This window comes from Sus scrofa, chromosome 17, assembly GCF_000003025.6.
Source record: "Sus scrofa isolate TJ Tabasco breed Duroc chromosome 17, Sscrofa11.1, whole genome shotgun sequence".
NCBI classification, from domain to species: domain Eukaryota; kingdom Metazoa; phylum Chordata; class Mammalia; order Artiodactyla; family Suidae; genus Sus; species Sus scrofa.
The window spans coordinates 22,718,160-22,746,126 of NC_010459.5; the positions used below are offsets into that span (position 1 = coordinate 22,718,160).

At 36.3% G+C, this 27,967-nt stretch overlaps 1 protein-coding gene across 5 annotated transcripts in view; it reads left to right on the top strand.

Annotated features, from left to right (window-relative positions):
• MACROD2 (MACRO domain containing 2) overlaps nucleotides 1-27,967 on the top strand; it is a 2,051,742-nt gene that overhangs the window by 83,055 nt on the left and 1,940,720 nt on the right. For all 5 annotated transcript variants that reach the window (XM_021077529.1, XM_021077532.1, XM_021077531.1 and 2 more), the window contains exon 3: nucleotides 5,089-5,196. In XM_021077529.1, coding sequence (XP_020933188.1) covers nucleotides 5,089-5,196 — 108 coding nt within the window. The remainder of the gene's footprint in view (nucleotides 1-5,088; nucleotides 5,197-27,967) is intronic.

Genomic DNA, 27,967 nt, shown 5'->3' on the forward strand with positions numbered 1-27,967 from the left:
CAGACTGGATGTTTAATCCACTCCAGCGAGCTTTGGGTATATCCACATAGCTGCTTGATGTTTCCTGTCAGTCTGTTACCTAAATTTTAGTTCACAGCCTTCAAAAAATTTCATATCAGGGTGAATGAAAAACCTCAATAGTTTCCTCAGATATTGGTAAAAAGCATTAACCCTTATATTGAATAGGTATCCTTAACTTACTCCTTCCATCAGAGACACAATTTGGATAAAAATATCAAGGGGAACAAAGACCAGAGAGTATATTACCTGACTCATGGCTAAAATTTCAAGCCATGTAAAGAATTACACAACTAATGGAGAAGTTGGCTGGTTCAAATGAACAAACAAACAGCTAACCCAAGGTCAAGCAGAACAAAAATCAGTCACATGAACAACAAAAATAAAAGAAATATACTCTAAAAAGTGTTTAGTAGAACAGGATAAGAGAATTCAGAAATGGATCTCAGTATATAAGATTATTTAATATAGTTGTTGGTTTAATAGAATAAAGAAAATAAGTGAATTTATTAAATAATGCTGGAGGAAAATTAATCACCTGCATGGGACTGAATGAACTAATGAAGAATGAGTATGATTTTTATTATTATTTTGAAACATTGCTGGTTCTTTAATATTTTTGTTTAGGGAATCCCTTTTTATCTTTTCTCAATCTGTCTGTAACTCTTTCAATTTAGTTGATTAATTTAGTTGATTATACTTTTGTAAACAGACATGAAACAATTATCTTTTCTCCCTACCTGATCTCTCCAGGATTCAGAAACTCTATTGAATATTCTTATTTTCATGGCAGTGACATTATTTGTATAAGTTCATTAAGGATCTCTCTTCCTTGTAACAGGACATAACTGGGAAAATTGGTTGTATAGACTTTGGCGGGAATGTCATGTTTGAGAATGATGCACAGAATCTCATGTTATCAAACAATTTTAAGGAACCAAACTTCGTGTTATAGATCCAATGCTTCCTTTTGGAAAAACCAAACATAACGTATTGTTAATTTTCTAGTTTCCTTTGATATCTGGCTACAATTCTCCAAAATGTTTACGGTTTTCTCCCCTCCAACTGATTTGGCATCAAATTCATTTCCTGAAACTCTGCAAGCAGAAGCTGGATGACCTGCTATAAACTTCAAAGAAATCACTACAGTAGATCCTGCATATACAGACTTCATGCTTGCTGTCATGTGGGCCATTTAGAAAGTGTGCTAGAACACCTGAGGCCATCATCAAGGACATTCAAACTGCAAAAGAGGCTCAGGCCCAGGGTCTAGGTATCTTCTCAACTGTCTGTACTCTGGAGTCATAAACTGGTTTTATAGTGTGCTCCAGCCATTAATCTTTGTTTTCCTCTTTCTTTTCATAGAAATTCCCCTCATTAAATGCCTGACTGCTGATGTCCATTCTTTCCTTGAAAAAGGGGAGGGATTGACAAAGACTCCTTAACTAAGCTTTAGTCAGGTTCACCAACCCTTTTTCTCAACTAGGCTCCACCCTTGCCAGACCTGCATTGTCCAATTTTAGCAAGAATCCTGCTAAATCATGGGTTCTGGTTATGGCTCGGCAGGTTAAGAACCTGACACAGTGTCTGTGAAGATGCAGGTTCCATCCCTGGCCTTGTTAAGTGGGTTGCTACAAGCTGGGGTATAGGTCACAGATGTGGCTCAGATCCCGTGTTGCTGTGGCTGTGGCACAGGCCTATATCTGGAGCTCCATTTCTGTCCTTAAGCCCAAGAACTTCCATATGCCACAAGTGCGGCTGTAAAAATAAAGAAGAAAAAAAAATAATCCAACTAATCAGTTCAGAGAGAATTCCCTATCCTTGATCTGATCATTCTCCATTTCTAATCAAATTCTGCATCCTCCATACCCTAGGTGATATCTGACCAACCTGGCTTGTCTTCAGCAACAATCCTGTCTGTTTAACCAAAATCTCACTTCAAGCCCAGTGTTTTCCCTTAGCAATTTTCCTTCTGTAAATCCCCACTTGTCTTTGCTGTATTGTGAACTGAACCCACTTTTATTCTGAGGTCACATTTCTCTTATGGTGGTAGTTCCTGAATAAAATCTGTCTTTTACCACTTAAGCTACTGTCTAACTGTTTTTTTTACACAATACCAATGATATATAATCTGAATGAACAATTACTATCATATGTGCACACTGAGAGATATTCCCACTTTCACTTGGATAAAGCCAGTGATGTACAAAATATGAACAAGTGCTTTATGTACATATAAAATGTCCACAGGGGAGAAATCCTTAATTTTCTGTCCTTTTAATTACTGAAGACTCAGGATATGGAAAAAGACACATTGGGATAAATGATGATGGAACACAGTTGTGTGAAAAGGAAGGCAGTACATTGCTATTCAAATAAAAGATGTGGCCTCTGGTGATAATTTACATTGTTGTATTTAAAGAGAGCTGTTGGTGCTCAGAAATATGACATTTTGGTTTTGGTTTAAAATGTTCTCTTTTGGCTTCCCTGTGGCATATGGAATTCCTGGGCCAGGGATCAGATCTGAGCTGTGACCTACACTACTGTGACAACACCAGATCCTTAACCCACTTTGCTGGGCTGGGGATTGAACTTGCATCCCGGTGTCTCCAGAAATGCCACTGATCCCGTTGCACAACAGCAGGAACTCCTGGTTTTGGTTTATTATTGAAGGAAATACTGATAATTATTTATACTATGAAATTGTAGTTTTTGAGGACATTTATGCCTTTTGACATACCCTGTGAGGAGTCGGGCTGCAAGTATAAATCTGGCTATGAGGCAAAAAGATGCTCATATGCACTTTTTTACGTGAAAGAGAGATAAAAATATTTCTTCATGATGCTGATATTTCTGTAAGACTATTTTGAGTCATTTGGATGATATGTCATAGCAGTATATTTATTTAACATATTCAGTTAAACTTTAGGCTCAAGGGAGTTCCCATTGTGGCTCAGCAGTTAATGAACCCGACTGGCATCCATGAGGACATGGGTTTGGTCCCTGGCCTTGCTCAGTGGGTTAAGGATCTGGCATTGCATGAGCTGTGGTATAGGTCACAGATGTGGCTTGGATCCTGTGTTGCTGTGGCTGTGGTGTAGGCCGGCAGTTACATCTCTGACCCCTAGCCTGGCAGGTGTGAACCTAAAAAGCAAAAAAAAAAAAAAAGACAATATATTTAAACTATTCTGGTATTTTTCATATGGATGCTGAAATAATATTTGTCATCTTTGTAAAACCTTTATTAAAAAAGGAATATTTGTTGCGGGCTTACTATGGACCAAACATTATTCTAAGTGTACTAAGCTCATATTAACTGTAAAGTAGCCAGTAATTCATGAACTGAGGCAAGGAAAAAATGAGAAACTTATGCAAGGTACCCAGTTATTAATTGGTAGAACCAAGATTTGAATAGTCAATCTGTAGTAAAGATCAAGCTCTTAGTCTTTACCTGCCTCAGGAGAACAGCACCTCTAAGAGTCCCTGAGGTTGTCATGTCAGCTTCAAATGTTTATATTTTGAGGTCTTCTAAAGTCTTTTCTACCCTTAAAATGTACAATTCTCCCACATTATTCTCCTACTTATTATTACTACTACTACCACCACCAATGAATAATTGATTAGTATTCTTTAAAGAGGGAAGTAGTTGCAAAGAATGGGAGGCTTTAGAGGCAGAGAGAGGGAAGATCACTTTTATGGCCACAGATCATTTCTTTAGTCTTGGCCAGTTTTTAATTGGCTGTTGTGGCCCAAAGACAATTTAAGTAGCTTTGTAACCTATCAATCCCCTAGAAACCTCAAAATTGCATGCTCATTTGAGAGTGTCTTTGTGAAGCAATAGTGTTATCTTCTTGAAGGATTTTGCACAGATCATAGTTTAAAAAATTTGAATTTGTAAATTAGCTTTCCTAAAGGCTATTTTTTTAAGTATATCAATTTAAAATTTTTTTGTTATTTCCCCAATGCAGTTTTTTTCTACTGTACAGCATGGTGACCCAGTTACACATACATGTATACATTCTATTTTTGCACATTATCATGCTCCATCATAAGTGACTAGACATAGTTTCCAGTGCTACACAGCAGGATCTCATTGCTAATCCATTCCAAAGACAGTAGTCTGCATCTATTAACCCCAACCTCCCAATCCATCCCGCTCCTTCCCCCTCCCCCTTGGCAACCACAAGTCTGTTCTCCAAGTCCATGATATTCTTTTCTGTGGCAAGTGTCATCTGAGCCGTATATTAGATTCCTGGACTTCCCATGTGGCTCACAGCATAACTACTCAGCGTTACATATGTATTTTAAAACACTGATTTTATACAGCTTTGTTTAATACGTTTTAACATTAGTATTTGTTAAGAATAAGTGAAAATTCAAATTAGATTATTGCTCTAGAACATTAACAGATGTGTCAGGTTTTAGAAGGTAATGTTTTGGCTTGTTTTAAATATACCAGCTTGGTGGTTGTTGTGTGCCCTACAGAGCTTTTTCTCTTTTAAATCTAGCAGCACCCTCTAAAGGAAAAGATTTATAGAATTTGAAAAAGGAGCAGTTTCACACTTTCAGATATTCTTGATCAATACCATTCTGAGGGACAGTTTATTACTTGGAAGTAGCAAAGAATTGAACCTAAGTTTTTTTGTTCTGAGTCAATATTATCAAGGATGCCTTTTAGGTAACTAGAACAAAATAGAAATAAGCACATTCATTGTGAAAATTAACTTTGTCATCTTAGTTACACATCTTTTTCTTATCTTGTGAAACTAGTGGTACATAATTAAATTAATCTTAAAATTGATTTTTTACAATATTGATAGTAAACATTGAACTTTTTGTTGACCAATATAACATGCCTGAATTTATTGAATGCCTAGCATATGTGTGATACTGCATTGTATGGAGGAATATGCAATAAATATAGAAAATAAGCCACACCCCTGGTACTTACACATTTATTTTCACTTATCTGATGTCTCAGAGTGTGACTGATATTGGCTCATATTAAAATTGTGTTTATTAAATTAATGAAGAACAGTACTATTGATGTATATTCCTTCTTTATTACAGAAGAAAATACTCAGGAAACACCACAGGTGAAGAAAAGTTTGAGTGAAAAAGTTTCTCTCTACAGAGGTGACATCACATTGCTAGAGGTAGATGCTATAGTCAATGCTGGTGAGTAGTTGCTTTTTTGTGATGTATTTGTTTACTGTTACCCTAAAGCTGAATTCGCCTCTTATGTCAAGCCAAAAGACACAACCAAGCCAAAAATTAGGAGAAGAAAGGATTTATTACATGCAGCAAGTAAGGAGAACAATGGGATCTTTTCCAAAGCAGTGTCTCCCAGAACAGCAAAATCGAGGAAGTTGTTAAACTAAAGGTACTTCATACTCATGAAGGGGCTTGGGTGGTACATGCCTATTCATGAGGGGACTTGAGCCTAGAAGAATTCAGCATAGAATTGGTGCCACAGTCCACAGAGTCCAAGCTTTAGTTGGCTGAAGTCAGAAAAGGTGATCATCATCATTCTGTCCTCCACCTGGGTGGGGCATCAGTTCCTGCAGAACTCACATAGATTGTTCTGCAGATCCCTTGAGGCGGAAGAGGACTTTGTTTTTATTGCTGAACTATTGTTTCCTGATGCCTTCACTTTGTTCCTGCATTCCTTCACTTCCGTTAAGATCATTAATTCTGAGACCTGTTCAAGGGCAAGCATTGTGGCCAGGCCTAGACAACAAAATGACTTAGGCCATAAACGGCTTCTCTTATGTCAAGAAAGCCATCCTGGTTCACTTTCTTTGAGAACCCCCTACCCTATCTGCTTACTTATCATTTAAAAATATTTTTTTCATAAACAGGAATGTATTTTAGAAAAAAATATTATTTCTGGTATAGAAATACCATCTATTTCCCTTCTTTATTAAAAACATTGAGGATTTATTTAACGTATGTGCTGCAATTAATGTGCTAACTCTACATGGTATCCAGGCTATGTTGCAACTAGGTTAGTGGACCACTGGAAAAGTGACAGATTGTTGTAAACAATTCTTAAGAAAGATCTTTTGCAGCTGTATTATTATTGGTTTAGTGCTTGAATTAATAGTTGGCCAACACAGAAATAAGTTCATCAAGCTTTTCTTCTTTTGACTGTGTCAAGAAATTATCATTCTACATCAGACAAAAGTAAATTATTAAGAAAGTAAATTATTTATAAAGAAATTATTTCTGCAATTTCAGAACCTCAGTTACTTGGTTTCGACTTTTCATGTTTGTTATTAATGCTTTATTTTAATTATTGCATTAATGATCTTAAATAATTTTTTGTGTTTGAACATTGGGGAAATAACAGCATTATTTGTGGTGGTCTGTATTTCCTATAGATTTTATTATGTGGCTATATATCAAGAAATACATAATAGTTGTGATTCTGTAAAAATAAATACCAATAATAAGGGAATGTTTAATGATTTTAATGTGTGTTTTGTAAAATTAGGCTCTTTGCAAGTTGAGAGTGTCAAAAACAAATCTTGACTTAGGTAAAGAAAGGTTTTATTCAAAAAGATTATTACAAAAAGGGGGAGTATCTCAATAAGAAGAGGATGAATATTGCTGTAGGAAGAACCACTTTGACCATGAGATCCATAAGCATCTCAAAGTTCAAACAGAAAAAAGGGCTTTTTTAAAAAACAGGCTGGAAAGATTAGATGTGGGGCAATGAGATAAGTGGGTGGCATGATTAGGCACTGGATCAGGGGATGTTTTTCCTCGAGGCCAGCTGGTTCTGGGGAGGGTTTATTAAAGAGGGGTTGTTCACCTTCCATGCTCAAGGGTGAGCCAAAGTTCACGGGCTTGGAGGAAGGAGAGAAACTGACTAAAGTTTCGTTAAGTCCAGTTAACAGGCATTGACCAATCAGAATGGTCCGTGGGGGCAAACAGTTCGGGTAATCATTTATGAAGTAAAGAATGGGTATTTGGAGGGTCTATATCTTGGCCTTGTCATGGTTACAGGAGGTCATGTGAGTTTTATCTAAGTCATATAGAGGAGAGTGTTTCATTGCTGTAAGCTTTTTCCTGGAACACAAAAGGTGGGGGGTAATTTCTTGACAGTCCTTGCTTTCCAGGAGTACAGAACTCAGATGAAGTTCAACATTGTCTCAAGTTTTCCTCTGGTGATGAGTACATTCACACAGGACAGTAGGAATGTGCTTTGGTAGGTGAACTGACGTGTCTCATGGAGAACTGCAGCTTTGTTCAGGACAGAGCATAGTTAGGTCCAGCAGGAAGCTCGAAAACCTGGTCAGCCTGTTCCTCCCTCAGATCTGGCTACCAGTTGCTTTGTGCTGTATCTACTTTTCCATCATCAGAGCTCAGTTTTTCTCTTTCCTTCTTCTGATACTTCTGTACTTCCTTCTAAGATGTAAAATTCTTCATGAGAGAGGATGTGCCTGGGTCATTTAATCTCTACCCAGTGCAAATCACTCCTTTTGGATAGAATTCCATCCTCTGATCACCTCATTGCTACAGGCCTCCCTGTGTGGAATGTCAGTTCATTTGTGGCTCTGGGTAACAAGATGCTTTCTGTGATATGAGATGCCTCTGGGGAAGACAGGCCCTTGGAAGGAGGCTTAACTCCTCTTCAGAGGTTTCATCACATGCTCCTGTAGTCAATAAGTCATCAATTATTCATTATGCCCTAAATTCTATAAACAAGTGAGCTTCAATTAAAAAAACAATTAAAAATTTAATTAAAAATATATATACATCACTGGCCTCATCCTATATTCTTATAATTTCTAGCCATTGATCCCAGTGCTGCCATGGGGAATATAATTAATGACATTTATTTCCTTCTTGAATACCTTAAGACCACTCTTGTGAGTTTCCTCTTTCTTGTTATTAATGTAACATTGAATTTGCCACATTAGCCTACTTAATAATACCAGGAATTTTTTTTCTTGAGTTTTGTTAACACTACACCTGTGTATCTCCCTCTTGAGGATACAGCCTGGTGTGTATTTTTCAGTTTTTGTGTCATCTCCAAAATAATGTGTTGTCCTTTTGCTCTTGATGAACTCTTGATACTGTATATTTGTTAAATTGAACTACATGCAATCGAATTTGTAGACTTTTGATTCATAGCATACTCAGGATTGGGGACTTGACACAGTGAATGCAGTTTGGCTCTGATTTTAAAAAATTATTTGATCAATCAATAAAAATAATTTTGGGGCTGATTTTTGTTGAAGTAAAATAAAATGGTGCTAAGCAGGAAAACATTACTAACAGGCAAATATCCCATCACTATTTTGATTCTTTGTCCTTGATTATGTGTGTAATTTTTTCATAGCCATCACATAGTGTACAAGGGTCTGATGAATTTTTCTGAAGGCAGGCAACAACTTCCAAAAGCCATTTGGCACCTTTAGCTCACCTCTCTGGCTGAGATAATTATAATTTGGCTGTGTTCTGCATCTCACAAGGACAACTTCATCAGGAAGTTCCTAGGTAGATGGAAAAGAGATGCCAAATGTAGAGTGTAATGACTCTGTTTATGGCTTTCTGCTGTGCAGTTTGTTTGCCTGGTGTGTCAGTGGAGGAACAGCTGTTAACCTTTCAGGTGAACAAGGCAACATGGCAGGAAACCCCAGTGCTGCCTCTGGTAAGAGGGGAATGAGAGGCATTGAGCCTAGTCAAGGTGCCAAAGCAGCTCAGCCATCGCTTTCTATCCAACTTGTAAAATTCTCTTTCCATGTCCATATCAGTATATTGGTCTTAGTTGCCATGAATGAAATGATTTGACATTCAATTTTTTTTTCCTAATAAAGCCCCTTTTTAACTTTCTTAGACTTCTTTAAATGTGACCCAGGATAAGCCTCCTATATATTATATTCTTTTCTGTAGGAAAGAATGCATATTTGGTCTATTTTAATAAAATAGATTTTGTAGGTAGTAGAGCACATGGGATAGTAACACGGGTTTTAGCTTCAGGCAGACCAGGGTACAATTCAGGCTCTCATACCCAGGGCCATTTTTGCTTAAACTTTTTATGTTGAGGTAATTATAGGAAATTGCAAAAATAGTACAAAGAGTCTTATGTAAGTACCCCATCCAGTGGTGGCATCAAATAGCTATATTAAAATATCAAAACTAGGAAACTAACATTGGTACATTACTATTAACTAGACTACAAACCTTATTCAGGTTTTATCATTTTAACCTGTGTGTGTGTGTGTGTGTGTGTGTGTAGTTCTACGCAAGTTTATCCCACCATGTACAGATTCATGTAACTACTGTCAAGATACAGAACTGTTCCATTTTCATGAAAGAACTCCCTCATGGTACCCTTTGTATTGACACCCATCTTCCTACCCTCCTCCCTGTTTGCCATCTCTATAGTTTTGTCATTTAATAACAAAATTCTTATAAATGGAATCATACAGCATGTAACCTTTGAGAATGATTTTTTTTCATTAAACATAAAGCCCTTGAGGTCCATTCAGGTTGTTGCATATATCAGTGTTTCATTCCTTTTTATGGCTGAGTAGTAGTCCATTGCCTTGATACAGCAAAGTTTGTTCAGGCATCCACGCATTGAAAGATATTTGGGTTCTCCTCACTATTTTTCTGTAATCAATAGAGCAGATTTTTGTATGTAGCAGCATATAAGATTGTTTACTGTGACTTGGTGCTTGTATAGTTTTGTACCATGGCTCTTGGCTAGAGTTTTGGTCTTTGCTAGAACTTTGAGGAGAATATATCCAACCCAATTTATGGTTCGGTTTTATATCATTAGAGACAATTTTACTCGTACAACAATCACAGAAAAATATTTTGTAGGAGATGTGATTTTTATTCATTTGTGGATTGTGGGCTGCTTAATGGAAAAGTAGTTAACTTTCTGACTCTAATGGGTTGGCTTTGGCCAAAGATGAATTCAATTTTCCATAAAAAGAATTTTTAAAGTTGCAAGTGAGGAAGAGGTCGGTGTGTTTATTTTAGTTCTTCCTTTCTCCGCCCCAATGTGACAAGGAAAGGTCCATTTACATTGTGGTTAATCATAGAGGGCTTGATGTCAGATCAATCATTATTTTAAATATGCCTCTTCAACTTCCTGGCCAAATGACCTTCAGCAAATTATTCAATCTTTCTGAGCCTTAGTTTGTTTGCTGGTAAAATGGCGATAATAACAGGGCTGTCGTGAAAATCCAAAAAGGTAATGTATAGAAAGCATATTACTCAGGGCCTAGCATATAGACATGCTTAGGCCCTGAGTAGCAGAATTATATTGCTTAGTTCTAATATCAGAAAAGTGATTTTTCTCAGTGAGTGTTACAAGGTAAATTATGCATGTTCTTCAAGTCTTATGCATAGATAAACATAACCAACAAAAAGGATTTTTCCTACATTCCACAACTTGAGCTGTTAAACTCTTTGCTTGAATTATGTCTTGGAAAAGTTGTCTAACTCTGAGGCTTTGTAATAAAAGGCAAGTTTCTACAACATTGTTGGTAATTCATATGAACTAATGGCCAAGGGAAAAGAATTGCTTTAGTTTACTTTAGTGATGTGTTTTTTTTTTTTTTTTTACTACATTAAGTGTGAATGTCATAATTGTTAAAAATTGTTAAAAATTAAAATAGTGACATGTGATTGGATAACCATTTAATAGCTGAGTATAATGTTGAATGTCTGACTATTTATATAGGCAAATCAGGTAGTAGGAATGCGTATGATAGAAAAAACTTTATAGACTTGCTTAAAATAAATGTTATTTTTATGTATTTGTTCAGTAAAGCTGAAATTAGCTGGGAGATTAGCCTTTTCATCTATGTCTTTCAGCACCATTTGACAATTTCCTCTTTTTTGACTGCATAATTATATTTTCCAAAGGACTGATCAGAGAATCCCTCTTTGCAGAGGCGACTTTCATCACTCAATAATGTGTCTATAATTGGAAGGGATCTCATCTGTACTCCATGCAAGTTGGACCTGTGGGCTGAGGTGAATGGAGTTGGTCCTCTGGGCTTGGCTTTCAAGAATAATCTTGGGTCCCATCCTCCTGTGAGCTGTGCTTCTCATTAACTGTGCTGGAGAAGCAGGTGCCAATACAGAACCCTTTCTAGATATCTCTGTGCTTCATCCTCAAAGCCTTCTGCTTTCTCCAGTTCCCATTTCAAGCTCTTGGGATACCACAGTGATAAGAACCCCTCCCTGTGCACAGCACATTACAGTTTCTGTGACATTTTCACATTCCTTGTTTCTTTGTGGAGAGGTAGACAAAAGCAGTTATTATTGCCACCTTACTTATTTGAAATTAGAATTCAAATCACTGGGAAAATAGGTTTATTTACTCAGAAATATTTTGAACAGAATGGACAGCATTTGCTTGATTCAATATGAAATTTCATCTCTACTAACAAAACCCTAAAATTTTATTCTGCATTGAATTTCTGTGTTGTATATTTTTCTTTTAACATTTTGTTGACCAAAACACAAAATATGCAATAGACACACACACACACACACACACACACACACACACACACACACACGTAAGTGTAGAGTTTAATAAATTGGTACTCTTGTGTTACTCCATCCAGATCAAAAAGCAGAACGTTATCACTGTCCTTGAAGGGCTCTTGGCACCTCTGATGTCCTATAGTGAGTACAAGATAGCAGGTTCACTGCCCTGACTTCTGGTAGTATATATTAGTTTTGCCTGTTTTGTATTTTATATAAAAGGAAACATATGATATATACTTCTCAGTGTTTCATTCTTTTAGTTCACCATTATGCTTGTAAGATTGATTTATATTGTTGCCTATAGATGTAGATCATTCATTTTCATTATTATTATTATGTAATATTTTATTTTGTGACTATGCCACAATTTATCTATCCAATCTACTCTTGATGGGAATTTAGGTAATTTCAGTTTTAGGTCTGTTACTCTTTCACTGAATATTCTAAAACATTTGTATGTGTGTATATGTATTTTTATGAGCAGACAGATATCTACTCTATATATTTCTGTTGGGTTTATATCTGAAGAGTAGAATGGTTTTATCATAGGATATGTTTTAGTTCATACTTAGTAGATACTGCCAACACTTGATATTTTCTATTTTGTTTTTAAAAATAGTATATGGCATAGGGCAAGTAGTAATTTTTTAGTGAATGTACAAAATATACTGACAAAATAAATTTTTTTGCAAATCAAACTTTATAGCATTTTGTAGCTAACAATCCATTTCAAGGCTTGTGTAAGTGAAGAAATAAAGTAAAAGATGTAAATGTTACTTTCCTATAGGTGTAGTTCCTTATTAGGTTCAGAAAAACATACACGTAATAAATTTTCCTCCTATAGGTCACAGCCCTTAGGAACAAAGGATCATACTGTGAAGGTGTTACTACTACCTTTACTGTTACTACAGCTATTGCTACTGTTTTTCTTTTGGGAGGACCAAAACCAGAGAAAATAGTCTTAGAAATGATACTCTCAAACCTAATTTTGTAAAAAAAAACAAAAGCAAAAACATGATTTTAGAAAAAAAATCATGAAGTCTAATTCCACATGTGAGATATCCCACAGTCATTTTGCTGAATACACATATAAAAAAAAATCCTGCAGTGTAGTCTCAAAGCTACATTCTAAATAGGGTTTTGTAAATTGTTGGCTTTTACATCATAGATATGTCTTATCAGTAAGACTCTCTTAATATTGTATAGTATTGATAATTTAAAAATGTATCGCATTTATTTTTATCTGAATATAACATTAATGCATATTTATTGAGAAAATTGGGCAATGCGGAGAAATATAAAGTAACAAAATATGTCAATTTTTAATTCAGAGTTAACCACTATTAAGTTGTTTTATATCTTATAGTCTTTAAGTTATATGCATATATGTAGTTATGGATTATATACTTTGTAAAAATACTATATGTGCTATATTGTAAGCTACTTTTTTCCCCACTTATATGGACTTCATTTTTGCATATCCTTCCGTGTTAAGAACATGATTTTAGGAGTCATCTTGTGGCGCAGTGTTAAGGATCCAGCATTGTCACTGCAGCAGCTTGGGTTGCTGCTGTGGTGTGACTTCAATCCCTGGTCTAGGAACTTTTGCATGCCATAGGCATGGCAAAGAAACAAACAAACAAACAAACAAAATCATGGACTTGGAGAGTAGACTTATGGTTGCCAAGGAGGAGGGGGAGAGGGAGGGAGTGGGGTGAATTAGGAGCTTGGGGTTAAGAGATGAAAACTGTTGCCTTTAGAATGTATTAACAAGGAGATCCTGCTGTGTAGCACTAGGAACTATGCCTAGTCACTTATGATGGAGCATGACAATGTGAGAAAAAAGAATGTGTGCATGTATGTGTAGCTGGGTCATCATGCTGTACAGTAGAAAAAAATTGTATTGGTGAAATAACAATTTAAAAAAATGTAATTTTAAATGATTATTCCATTAAAAAAATAAAGCTATAATGAATGTCCTCATACCAAAATTTTTATAAGCATCTCTCATTATTTTTTCAAAATGTATATTAGAAGGAATTACTTGATGAAAGGCTATAATATTTTTAAAAATGATTTTGATATTTATTGCTTCTTAGGATGTTATAATACACTTTCTCAAGGGTGATGTATAGGAGCAAATTGTTGTAAATATAGTTTGCATCATTACGAAGTCAAACCTACCAATTTAATCATGATTAGTATTATCAAATTTGTCTTATTATTAGTTATTGTGAATGCTTTTTTCTCATATTTCTTGGGCATTTGCATTTTTAAAAATTTTATGTTCCTATTCCTAATTAGATTTTTCTACAGAGCATTTTCTTTTTCTTTTTTTAAAATTGTTATTTCCCCAATACAATGTTTTTTCTACTGTACAGCATGGTGACCCAATTACACATACATGTATACATTCTTTTTTCTCCTATTATCATGCTCCATCATAAGTGACTAGACATAGTCCCAGTGCTACACAGCAGGATCTCATTGTTAATCCATTCCAAAGGCAATAGTTTGCATTTTCTTTTTTTCATTTGGGGGAAGGCTTATTACATGTCAACAAGGGTAATATATACTCTTTGCTTCTAACTTTTAATTGTTTCTTTAATTTATATTAAACTGCACATAACATTCGTGCTTGTGAAAGGTGTGAGGTAATGGTGTATATTTTAAAATTATTGTGGTTTTCACATATGTGTTTTGATTTGGGGTTGTGTGACTCTGCCCTCAACTTCTGCCATTTGTCTGCCTTTTTATTTCTTGGTGACTTGCGTTCTTTTATTCTACCAGATAAACTTTAGATTTTGCAGAGTTCAAAATCAGAACAGAAAAGAAAAGTAACTACTGTCGCAACAAGGATTCCAAAAGTATCAATGGAGTTTTGATTAGAAATTTAGGTTATTCGAGGAGTTTTGATATCTTTAACACAATGCATCTTCCTGTCTAGGAATGGTGTTAGTGGTTAGATTTACTTAAATCTCTTTTCCCTAATATTGCTTAGTAAAGTTTATAGTTTTCATCACATGGGTCTTACAATTTTATCGTAGCAAGTTTGTAATTTTCTTGCTATTATGAATAGTATCTATTTTTTCTATTATTTATTTTACCAGATTATTTTTGGTAATATACAAAAGTATTGATTTAGTAATTTCCTACCTTCTTGCACTTAATTTTTGTAGCTTTTCAGTTGATTCTCTTGGATTTTCTAAGCACACACAATGTTATATACACTATTTCTCTGCCCTTTTTTTCACACTAACTATTACATGATAACAATGCTAAATTTGTTTTGATAACAGAAAAGAAAATCATGGACCTAGAGAATAGAATTGTGGTTACCAAGGGGGAGGGAGAGGAAGTGGGGTGGTTAGGGAGCTTGGGGTTAATAAATGCAAACTATTGCCTTTGGAATGGATTAGCAATGAGATCCTGCTGTGTAGCACTGGGAACTATGTCTAGTCACTTATGATGGAGCATGATAATGGGAGAAAAAAGAATGTACACATGTATGTGTAACTGGGTCACCATGCTGTACAGTAGAAAAACAATCATATTGGGGAAATAACTATTAAAAAATAATAAAAAATAAATTTGTTGTGATAAGACATTTTTGTTTATCCTTGATTTTAATGGGAATGTCTTTAGTCACACATTTTATAGTTAATTTATTTGTTCATTCAACAAATATATATGAAGTATCTGCTATATGACAAGCACTGTGCCAAGTGTGAAAGAAAATGGTGAGAAACACAGAGATCATCTAAGCTCTTAAGTTTTCAAACTAGTGGGAGACTGTAGTTAAATGGTTACCTGAATAAACATGAATTTACAATTCTGTAAGTTTTGAATGAACAGATCGATGCTTTTGCTGTAAATATCTTGTAAATTTTTACTCCTTATCAGAGAGTTCATCCTGTCAGACAAGTTGAACTACGATTGAAGTATTACCCACAATAAAGCAGTTATTTTAAGTTTTAAGCAAATAGACAAAATAAAACTCACTTTCCATTTCCTTCCATTATTTCTCTGAGCTTTTACAATTTTTTTCTTCTTATAGACTGAGCACTTGAGCTTATGCTTCTTCATATTGCTTTTTCTCCTTAAAATAGTTCCCCTACCTTTTAATCAGTTCTTTTCATTGCTTCTGAGATCCTAGTAAGGCAGTATTAAAACCCAATGTTCATTATCACCTTATTTATTTATCTTAATTAAAAATTTTTTTCTTTTAGGGCCAAACTTGTGGCATACAGAAGTTCCCAGGCTAGGTGTTGAATAGGAGCTGCAGTTGCTGGCCTACAACACAGCCACAGCCATGCCAGATCTGAGCCATGTCTGCAACCTGCACCACAGCTCATGGCAACGCTGGATCCTAGACTGGATCCTGGGCAGGGCCAGTGATGGAACCTGCATCCTCAGGTTCATTTCTGCTGAGCCACAATGGGAACTCCATCATTATAACCTTATTGATAGTTCAGACCTCTTCATTTGGGATAAATGTCTATTAATCAGTTAGTAGCTAGCTACAGATTACTTAGCTGTTGAAGTTTCTGGGAGCATTAGCTCTTAGCATGGAGACAGCAATGTTCAGAAACTACCTCTCACTTCCCTCTGTGTAGATCCAGCCCAGCATCCATCCATTCCAAGCAAAGGGGAAAAAATTACTATCCCCCATTCTCTCTCTTTACATTCCTTCCTATGCTGTGCCAGAACCTGCTTAAAAGTTTCAAAATCACCACTGTGGATAGCTGCCATTTGACCAACCTGTGAGATATATTTGAGCAGACAGGTGTGCATGTAGGATAGGTGAGAATCATTTTTTTCAGGTGACTACAAGTTTAAGTGTGAGCTTCTGGCTTTAAGGATATCAGTGTCTTTGATTTATATAGTGTGAAGATATACAGAAAACAGGGTTTCTGTGAGGATGGAATGAAAGGATAAATGAAAAAGAGGCTTTGTGATGTGTTAAATTATTATTTTTAATTTGTTATTTAGCTCGGCATCCCAGTATATTTTTCAGAATATTTCTGTTCTTCAACCTATCTCTTCCTTGTTTTACTGATCTACAGTTTATTTTTTTCTGAAGGAATTTGTGTAATCAAACTAAACATTAAATAGTCCAAGGAATTAGAATACAATTCTCAAAAGAAAATAATTGCCAAGAGGGATGGATGGCTTCCAGGAAATTCCCCTCTGAATTTTCAACTTCTATTTTTTGATCCCTGTTCTCACTATTTTTAAGGGAATATCCTTCAGAGTTAAATAGCATCATAGTCCTCAAGGGACTTTGAGAGACTAAAATAAAAAAAAATGCTGGGGGACAATGATAGGAGCTGCTTGGGCATTTGCTCCATTGTCAGATTTTTTTTCTCTCTTTGAGATTTATTCAGTGCACTAAGAGAAATTTACATTTGTTACACACACCGGTCAGTTGGATTTAAAAAATGTTTTTAAAGATTTTAGGGGGTTTACAAAAGGAATACAACTTAATATTTAAAATAGGGAAAATATAAAATACAAAAAAAGAGTAAGACATTCCTCATAATGTTTCCAATTTTTATCTGTGTCCATTTTTATATGTCAGCGAAAATTCAGTTAATTATCAAGTTAAGAAGGAAAAAAAGGGAATTTTATTTGAGCTAAACTGAGGATTATAACCCAGGAAGCAGATTCTCAGAAAGCTCTGACAACTGTTCCGCCTGATAGAAGTTGAAGGCACAGTCACATACATTTTCGAGACAAAGGATCATATATCAAAATGACATCCTGGTATTTTACATAAAGCTCACTAAGGATACATAGTCCCAAGTAAGCACATACAAAGCAAGCTGCAAAGTGGCAAGTCACCATGACTCCCTACAGAGCTGGGAAAGGACACTGTTCTTTTAAGAAGTTACATTGCTTGTGTCAGGAGAAAGGGGAAAGAAAAAGATCTTTACAGTTGAGCATGTGGTCCCATCTTTGTGGAGCTCTAGTTAATGTGTCATGCAGATGCACCCAGCACACTGGGGAGGGGGGGAAAGAAGGAGGCCAAACAAATGCAGAGAGAATTTTCTGTTCAATTTTTTCTTGTTCTGCCTTAAAATATAAATTTTATCTTATCTGTCATTTTGAATTGCTACATGATATTCAGTCATGTACAAGAATGTTTACTCCCTCACTGTTGGACATCTAAATGTTGATTGTTTCACAGGTTTTACTGTTATAAACAGGCTGAGACAAACATCCTAGCAGATAAATCTTTGCAAAAAAAAATCTTTTATTATTGCCTTGGAATATATTCATTGAAGTGAAATTATGGGAGTATGAAAGTTTTTAAACTTTGATGCATGTAACCAAATAGCTCTATGGAAAGGTTAAATGAATTTATCTCGCTCGTTAAAAGAGTATGTATTTCCCCAGACTTCATCAATATTAAGTTTGATGATTTTTTTTAACCTGTACCTTTGAATCGTACTTTGTTGTTGTTTTAATGTCCTTTTCTTTGAAGATAAAAATTTTGGTTTTCATTCTGGAATTGAATATAGGATTTTACCAATATGGTATAAGTAATTTGGGGATGGTAGCCTGGAGGCATTGGCTGAAGTTGGGTTGGTTGGAGAAAAACATCGAAAGTTTCTTAACAGAGAAAATAGCTCAGGCTGACTCTCACTGTTCAGTTTCTGAAATTCAAGATGATGGGGAAAGAGATGGGCATTAAAGCACCTTAAAAGGAGAGAGCTGTTTTTATTTTGTTTTGTTTTCTTTCACTTTCAGAGTAGTACTTAGCATCTAGCACCACACTTGGCCCTGGGGACAAGGCTATGGATTTGGTTCTTGGAGGTTCATCAAGCAGTATGGTTTCTTGGAAACTTTGAGCCTTTACCCCAGGCAAGAAAATCTCAAACATCCCTAGCTTGTGAAATTGGACCAAGTCCTTTCATTACTACTTTCCATGAGGGCTGAGCCAATTGGACTGAGACTGTAGAAGAGGGAACCAGTCCCCTGGAAGGGTTAGCAGCTGTGCTTACATTAGGATCAGAAGATGACGGGGAAATGAATTCTTTCTTTCTTTTTTTTTTTTTGTCTTTTACTTTAGGGCCGCACCTGCGGCATACAGAGGTTCCCAGGCGAGGGGTTGAATCAGAGCTATAGCTGCCAGCCTACACCACAGCCACACCAGATCCAAGCTACATCTGTGACCTATACCACAGCTCACTGCAATGCTGGATCCTTGGGGGAAGTGAATTCTAATTCCACTGGTAGTTAATAAATACAAATACTACCTGCCATAGTTTGTCTTATAATTGCAGTGGCTGGTTAGGATTTGATTAAGTTCAGTCTCGTTAAAAGCTGAACTTTTTAATGATGCTAAATGACATTTCATGAGGCTCAGGGGTTGTCTGATGCTCCTGTGCAACCTTATATGAAGTCTTCTATGCTCCTTTACTTTAAAAGTGTTTATTTTTTAATTATACAGTAAATTGAAAAAAATTATGTACACTTCTATTAATCTCAACAAAGAAAATGTGTATTTTACTTGTTATCTATATTTGTCAACTTAATTTATAACTTATTTTTCTTTATTTGTGAGTTTTGGAGAGCTGCCACTTGTGGGCTCAAAAACATGTGGATGATATTCTGTTGTTTTGGCTGAATGTAATTATAGTCATTTGGCTGTCAGTTGGCTTAATTCTTCTTTAATTAAGTCCTTGGTTTATATGTGTAGGGAAAGGGAAAAGTGACATTGTTTTCTTAATTCCTGATCATTAATTCATATAAAAATTAGGCTTCATAAATAATGGTGAAGAAGGAGTTCCCGTCGTGGCTGAAATGAATTTGACTAGTATCCATGAGGACACAGGTTTGATCCCTGGCCTTGTTCAGTGGGTTAAGGATCCTGCATTGCCGTGAGCTGTGGTGTAGGTCACAGATGCAGCTTGGATCCAGCATTTCTGTGGCTATAGATCCGATTCAACCCCTAGCCTGGGTACCTCCGTATGCCATGGGTTTGGCCCTAAAAAGATCAAAAAAAAAAAAAAACTTATTAAAAGAAAGTAGGCATTCTTATGTTTTCATGATATATATCTTTTAAACTTTAGCAGTTTCAAAGGATTTTACTTATTTTTATTAACTTTATGTTTGGTGAATAGACCCTTTATGTGGTAAATTCTGTATACTTCAAAAGGAATGAGTAAATGTTTGATGCTTGAATAAGAACAGTATTCTTGTTTATAGCTCAGATTTAGTGTCTTTTTATTGACAAGTCATTTATTAATCTTGGTGTATAAAGGAAGATTTTGGTCATTTTAATAAGAAAAGTTGAGAATTATTTTTCAACATTCATAGCTGGTTTAGCTCTCTAGTGATAGAAGCTAGTGTTTGCTTTAGAATAGGGACAGAAATAAACAGTTATTTTGGCATAGTATATGTGCAAAGGCAACAGCTTTTCACTACTCTTTTAATTTTTGTAGCTGTTTGAAGACGCAAATTTATGGCATTACACTTCGCCGGCTTTTTTTAACCTTGAGGTAAATCTGATTTGCTTTGTTAAGTTTTGATTTTATGATACATCACATCTCTTTTGTGTCCAAAATTAAACATCAAGGTAGAGGTATGTTTTTCCACACTGGGATTGTGAATAGAATAAATTACCAGAGAATTATGCTTAAATGAATGTGTAAGTATAGGAATGTTGACTAGACTAGCTACACCTCCCTACATAAACAGCTTGTTAATGTGCAATCAGTCACTGGAGTTGCCATGAACTTGGAGCTTAATGAACAGGTGGAGAAAGAGGATGAATCCCAATTCAAAGTGGATCTGACAGCTTATCAGGCAATTTCACTGATCGCTAATCCATTTCGTTTGGCAACTTAATTTATCACACAGTTAGAATTTTCATCCCGTGGGTTTCTGGGTGGAAATTAATTCAGAAACGTGTCCAGTCCATGGAGTTGAAGAGATCTGGTTAAGCTTTGTGGGGACATTTAGAAATAAGTTACTTTAAATGCATAAAACATGTTTCTTTTGCAATTCCATTTGTATTTAACAAAGCCCTCCTTAAAATGTGTAGTTGGTACTAGAATTTGGTGACATAGTAAGACAGTTAAGTAAGATTTATTTGCTTATGTAAGAAAATTTCTAATTTAAATAGACAAATTAGTAATTTTAAATCCTTAATGAAATAACACTAAAATATGTTAATCTTGTGAATATAACTCTATCTTTACATATAGAAAAGTTACTGGTCATGAAAGTGTTTTATAGCATCTATAGCAAGAAGTAATGAGCCAAAGAAATTATTTCTTTAATGCTTACAATTTTACATCTCCTGAGTACTTACAAATTCTCTAATTAGACTGTTTTAAAGCTCATCATTTTATTTAAAAATATCTATTAAAGCAGTATTCTTTGACAGCAAGGAAGAAATGTAACCTACCTCTCATAGTTCACACTCTGACTGTGCTTAGAATCTGCAGGAATGAGCCTTTTAATTGGGCTCAGCTTAGGATCCAGCTATGGTTTAATATAACTTCAGAACCAGGAACACATTTTCTTCACTTTTTTAAGACTTGATTTATAGTGTATAGAAAGTTAAATTGAATATTGATCCTTGAAAAGCAAATGTGTCCTTTAAAAATGACGGAACAAAAGAACACAATAAAAGATGATAGACTCTTGGGTTGTCCACAGCCTGGAGACAGGAGCCTCCTCCTTAGATGTCATCTTCTCCAGGCATCTGTAGCTCTGCGAGGGTGATGGAGCTGCAATGTTAGACAAGATTAGTTGCACCTTGGCATGAACTGTTACATTTTATAAGAAGATTGAGGAAGGCTGGTGACAAATCATTTCTAAGAAGGAATTTGAGGAATAGAGCACAAGATCAATAAACTCTATGATATAACTCTAGGAGGGGTCACCAGGGAATTCCTTCTAATTTCTCAAGCCCTGAAGCATCTTCAAAAAGAATTTAAGTCAGTGAAAAATAATTGAGATGGCAGAAGACCACAAAATGACATAAGGCTGTCAGTGATTGGATGTGTCAGGCAAATTGTGGCTATCATTCTTATGACCAGGCTGATTAAAGTAATGTCTTCATAATGTAGAGGGGCTCAGTGTTGAATCATCCTGGCCCCTTTCCCAAAGCCCCTTTCTGAGTCATTGGCATTTTTCCCTGGAACGTATTATAGACCTACAACCTTGTCATTTTAGAAACTCGATTTTCATTTTTACCTTTAAAGGAAAATGGTCATCAAGTCCAGCACTAGACCTCAGGAATTAAGCCAAAAGAGACAAAAATCTTCAGGGCATTGTTTGACTTTCTCCTTTTTTCCTACACAAGTAATGATTGCTCAGAATCTTGTTTTAAATGCTGATTCGTATCCTCCAGCGCCTCAGAATTCATATTCAGCAGCTCTAGGTGGTGCCTTTCGAATTTCCAGTTAACAAGCATACCGATGCAGTGATTCTCATCTAGGAGTGTGTATGCCTTTCTTTAGGAATCATTTCCTTATACTCTAGGGCTTAGACCATATCAAGAAATGTCTGGGAGTTCCTATTGTGGTGCAGCGGAAACAAATCCGACTAGTATCCATGAGGATGCGGGTTTGACTCTTGGCCTCCATCAATGGGTTAAGGATCCAGCGTTGCACTGAGCTGTGGTGTAGGTTGCAGACACAGCTCAGATCCTGTATTGTGGTGGCTATGGTGTAGGCCAGCGATGACAGCTCCAATTTGACCCCTAGCCTGGGAACTTCTGTATGCCACGGGTGCAGCCCTAAAAAGCAAAAAAGAAAAAAAAAAAAAAAGAAATGTCCATGCACTTGGAATGAGGAAATCTGGCCTGTTAAAGAAATGGTACAGTGATTTAAGCTTGGTTTGTTTGAGGCTGTGTGGAAATATCACTGGAATAAGGAGAAAGATGTCTGGGGTTCATATGTTGGTAGGAAGCTGATGAGCTGGACTTTGGTGACCTCCAATATAAGTTCAGGCCTGTCTTTGTCTTACTTTATTGGTTCCAAACTTAGGTTTAGTTCTCTTGCTGATTTGTCTCAAAGGAAAGTGTATACTACTCCTTGTGGTATCTTTCCAGATGATCTCTTATTCACCATCACTCCAGGAACCCATGAATAAATCAATTGGAAAAGGAATAGAGTTTAGTGGTGTGGTAGGCTGAAAACAGACCCTTCCCCCCAAAGATCCATCTTCTAATCTTTGGCATTGTATGAACATTACCTTACATGACTGATGCAGTTAAATTGCGGCTCTTGATATTTGGCTACATGCGGAGGAGAAGGTGATCTGAAGATGGAACTGAGAGATTTGAAGATGCTAACCTTGAAGGCTGGAGTGATTCAGGGATAGAGAAGGAAGTGGAGGCACTTCACCCCTGGACTCTCCAGTGGGAGGGAAGCACTACTGTCACCTTGGTTTCTGCCCAGTGAAAGTGATTTTGGACTTTTGGTCTCCAGAACTGTGAGAGGATAAATGTGTGTTGTTTTAAGCCATGTAGTTTGTGGCCATTGTTTAGAGCAGCTCTAGGAAAGTAATACAGTGGTTAAGAAGTTGAGCTCTGAAGTTAGAAAGATGGAGATCTTACTGTTAATGTGACCTTAGACAAGTTCCTTAGAGCCCTGATGCTTAGAATCTAATTTTGAGGAGGCAATGACCTAACGTGTATGTGCTTTGTGTGCTGTCCAGTTCCTGGTACTCATCATAAACTACTTAATAAATGTTTAGAGTGGTGATGATGATGATGACAATGGTAATAGGAAAAATATAAATCAAAGGGAGAAAACCCCAAATGGTCCTTTGTGCTTTATAACGTTTCTGATTTAATAAGCTACTCACTCTGTTACTTCTGAGTAATTGACAAAGTATAACTCTTACTATGTAAATGATGGATAATAAAATCCTACAGAGAAGCCATTTAGTGAACTATGGGGATCCTGTAACAAAAAATCCTCAAGTTTTTTGATTTATGTTCTGTGAGAAAGAGCATGAGAGATCTTGTCTTTTTGGATAAGGTTTTTTTTTTTTTTTTTTTTTTTCCTTTCCCTTTGTGTCACTTGTTGTTTTTCAGATATCCTGCTGATGGGAAGGACACGCTGAAAAGCTGTATCTTGGTAGCTAGCAGAAATGGTCTCAGTGGACGAAACAGCAGGTTCACCAATTAGAAGTTCCTATTGCTTATCATTCTTCTAATAGTTTCGGGAGTTTAAGTGAAATTGAGATTTATGTCTTTCTTCAGTGCTACATGTGACCACTACCAATAAGAATGAGGAATATAGACCCCCAAGTAAAGGGCAAAATAAAATAAAGCATAGAAATACACAGATTGCAGTGATTCTGATGTTTCCTCCTGAAAACTGAGATCCAGTAAGTAACCTTGTGTTAGACTTATCAGTCTTTCAGATATCTTTCTTCAAGCATGAAAACAACTACCCTGTCAGTGAGCCAAGATGTTAGCTCTATAGATTTACAGAGCCAAATGTGTAGGCATTGCCTGGATCTCCTGCCATTTGTGACAGAACTGATGTAATTTAGGAATCTGGTGCCTCCGAGTTGTGAGTCTTGGAAGACGGTTGCTTGGCAGCAATGACAGGTCTTACCCCTGCTGCTGTGGGTGGACCTGAGGTAGTGAACTATTTTACATTCTGTCAGACTGGGGGTTCCTCCTATGAAGTGAACTATCATTTAGTGGATTTTGTCTTCTCAGAAGTGGTTAAAATGCAGTTACAGAATTTAATCTCAATGTGGTGATTCATCAAGTCAAAAACTTTCTGAGGGCAGGGACTGTGTTACCCATTCATGTATCTCCAGTGCCCAGGACTGTGCCAGGCCCATTATTAGTGCTCAGGTGTTTGTGGAATTAATGATTGGCTGAGTATATAATTTCCAATAGTCAAGACTTTTAGTTAGGATGGTGGTAAATAGACTCAGATGTTGACTATTTCCACTTTCTCTCCGTTAGTAGGACTCTCCCAACTGGTTTATTTATTATCATTTTTTAAATATATTGTTTTCTCTTTCTTTTCATTTAAAATTTCTTTGGAAGCAGAAAGAAAAAATAAGAAGAAATAAATTAGCAATTATTCCACCTCCTAGAAAACTGTGTTATTTTCTTCTTTGTCTCTATGCACTTTTATACTTTTTTTTCCATAATTATGGTGAGAACCAAGATCTAATTTGGTACACAGAGTTTTCTTCTTAATATAAACATTTTTGTATTGTTTTATATAGTTCACAGTTATAATTTTAAGTGGCTACATAATATATTCTCTACTTTTTTCCCCTATAATTCCTCATTTTCCCATCTGCTTTGTCTCTCTAGTGAATTCTGCTTAGCTTTCAAGGCCTGGTCCAGTGTCCCCTCATTTCTGTTGACTTTTATTTTTCTAGTACTTTACACAATGATTGTAAAACTATTTGGTATTATATAACTTTTTTTCATTTTTCAAAAATTATGAGAAATGAGGTAAACTAGAACATGGTTTATGCAATCATCTGCCCTGATGCTTCACTTGGTGATGGTCACATAATGGGCATTCAGCAAATTTTTTTTTTTTTTTTGGGTCTTTTTGTATTTTTCTAGGGCTGCACTTGCGGCATATGGAGGTTCCCAGACTAGGAGTCTAATTGGAGCTGTAGCTGCAGGCCTATGCCAGAGCCATAGCAATGTGGGATCCAAGCCGAGTCTGTGACCTATACCTCAGCTCATGGCAACTCTGGATCCTTAACCCACTAAGTGAGGCCAGGGATCGAACCCGCAACCTCATGGTTCCTAGTCGGATTTGTTAACCACTGAGCCACGATGGGAATTCCAGATATTTGAAAAGTCTGTATACTATTCTGAGGTCTGGGAACAAAAGGATGAATAAGATACAGTTTCTGGACTTGATGCTCTAGATACTGTGGCAGAGATAGCCAGGTCAACATCATGTAGAAGTTTACTGTTCTAGTGTTACATATGTGATGCTAGGAAAACCCAGAGGAGGCTGACATACTCATGTCAGAGCTTTTCCTTTCTTACAAATATTTTTTTTTTGGCGGGGGGGTGGTGAGGCTGTATTTCCAGGAATGGTATGGCCAGGCCAAGGAATATAACGTTGCTATGGCTCTTGATTTTTCTTGTCAAATTATTTTCCAAAAGATTCTGTTCCTCATATGTGCCTTGTTTGCCCATGTTATTTTTTCATTTATAATTGATATCTTGAAATATATATATATAACCACATTGTATGATCTCCTTACATAATTGCATAACTCTAGGATGTTAAAGATTCATCATACTCTCTCCCCCAGTATTCGTGTCCTGAGGAATCCCTGGGACTGTAAATTTGATAGTTTTCACTCCCGTGATTAGGTTATGTTATATGGCACAGTTGACTTTCAGAAAGTGAGATGATCAGGCAGGATCTGATCCTACATTGTAGTTATCACGACATTAGCCCTTGGAAAGCACAGTTTTCTCTGATTGGTGGTAATAAAAGAAGTCAGAAAAATTAAGAACATGAAATTAAAAACATGACTTTGCTATCTCGAAGATCAAGGAGCCCCATGGAAAGGAACTAGATTTGAAATGCTCAAGTGCCCAGCCTCTAGGTGCTGAGACTAACTGCTGGCTGACAGCCAGTGAGGAAACAGGGCCCCAGTCCCATCACCACAAGTGACTGATTTCCGTCAACAAGAATGCGCTTAGAAGATTTTTCTCCAGGTTCAGACTAGAACTTAGCCCCACTGACACTTGTGATTTCAGCCTTGTGATTCTCAGTCACCCTGTGACTGTATGTCTGGCCCACAGGTAAGTGAGCTCAAGAAATGGGTGCTGTTTTAAACTGTTAACATCTGTAGCAATGTGTTATCTAGCAATATAAAATGAATATAATGATGTATTAATCATTTTTTGATATTTACTACATGTATGTTTTCAGGTTTATTGTGAGTTTTACTTGTACAAAATTTTTGCTTTATAGCTAAATCTGTTGGAATTTCTTATTGATGGTTTCTCACATTTCCTTACATTTGAGAAGGCACTATGGTGGTGTGAGTGGACCTGCCGGAGAATTTGAATCTGAGTCTGAAATGATGAAGTGGATTGTATTCTGTCACTGACACCTTTTGGCATAGTAATTTACAATAGTTCCACTTGAACACTGACTCTGCGTTGTTGCTTCACTAAGGATAAGTAGAAGGAAATTCTCCTTTGGGCAAGTTGGGATTTTCTTAATACAGCATTCCTTTTGAGGTTTGAATGGAACTTTTAAATGTAGCAGTTCAACACTCTTAGGGGCCTGACGTGAGGGAAGCTTCCTAGAACCATGCCCTTCTGTTCCCTGCAAATCTTGGCGAGAGAAAGCTCTAGACTTCTCCTATCTATTCCACCCCTCTTCCAATTTGCAGATTCTCTGGCAGGCCTACATCTGGCCTATTGCCAATTGTCAGTGCTCTGTTCTAGAGTGGGCTTCTTCCAGAGGCTAGAAGGGATGAGTTTTCAGTTTTCTCCCATAAGTCTACTATCAAACTCAAAGACATAGTTATAAACAACAACTTGCCTACTGTGATTTTTAACACCTACTCATATTATTCACCATTGTTGATGCTTTAGGTATTTCTGCAACATTCCTGGATTGACGTTATAAACATCCCAAACACAGGAATCTTTTACCATAGTGGATGCATTTGTTCTTTCAACATATAGATGTTAAGGACCTACTATGTGCTGGGTCTGCAGGCCTTGTTACTTTTTGCCTTTTCCATTTGACACCTCTGTGTCGTATAGCCTGTGCCCAGAAAATCTCCAGTGTAAGAAAGGAGAGTACATATAGTAATTTTTCTTAGCTGACCTCATAGAAAGACTTGGACTTTATATAGGTGGAAGGGAGTACATATATGAACTTAAAGACAGTATTTTGATTTTTATAATATGAATGTGTAACAATTTGTTCAAATATGAGATTCCTTCTATTTGAGCTTAACTTAAGCATTGAGATAAAAATTAGAAGTGTGGAAATGAGGTAACTCTACTTATGATCCTGTCAGGGACACAGGCATTATGTACAGATCAGAAGGTTTGAAATTAAAATGTGGTGTCATTTCAAAGCTTGAAAGGAACTGGAAGATTGTCCAGGCCAGATGCTTCATGTTACAGTTGGGGAAACTGCGGCCTCAAGAGCAGAAGTAACACACTCAAGGACATGCAGACCATGTGTGGTAGAAGATGAGTGGGAACGAGCTCTCCTAATACTTCTGTTCTTTTCCTCAATTCAGTAACACATGCTACCTCTCATACTTAATAATTCAGTAGAAACTTGACATTTGTTTGATGATCTTAGGTTAATATTGAAGGTTGGGCTTGAGGATTTTTATACTTCATTGTTCGTTAGTGTTGAAACAGTCTAGCTTCTTTAAAATATTAAATGAATCTTCTATCTTTTGAAGTTTT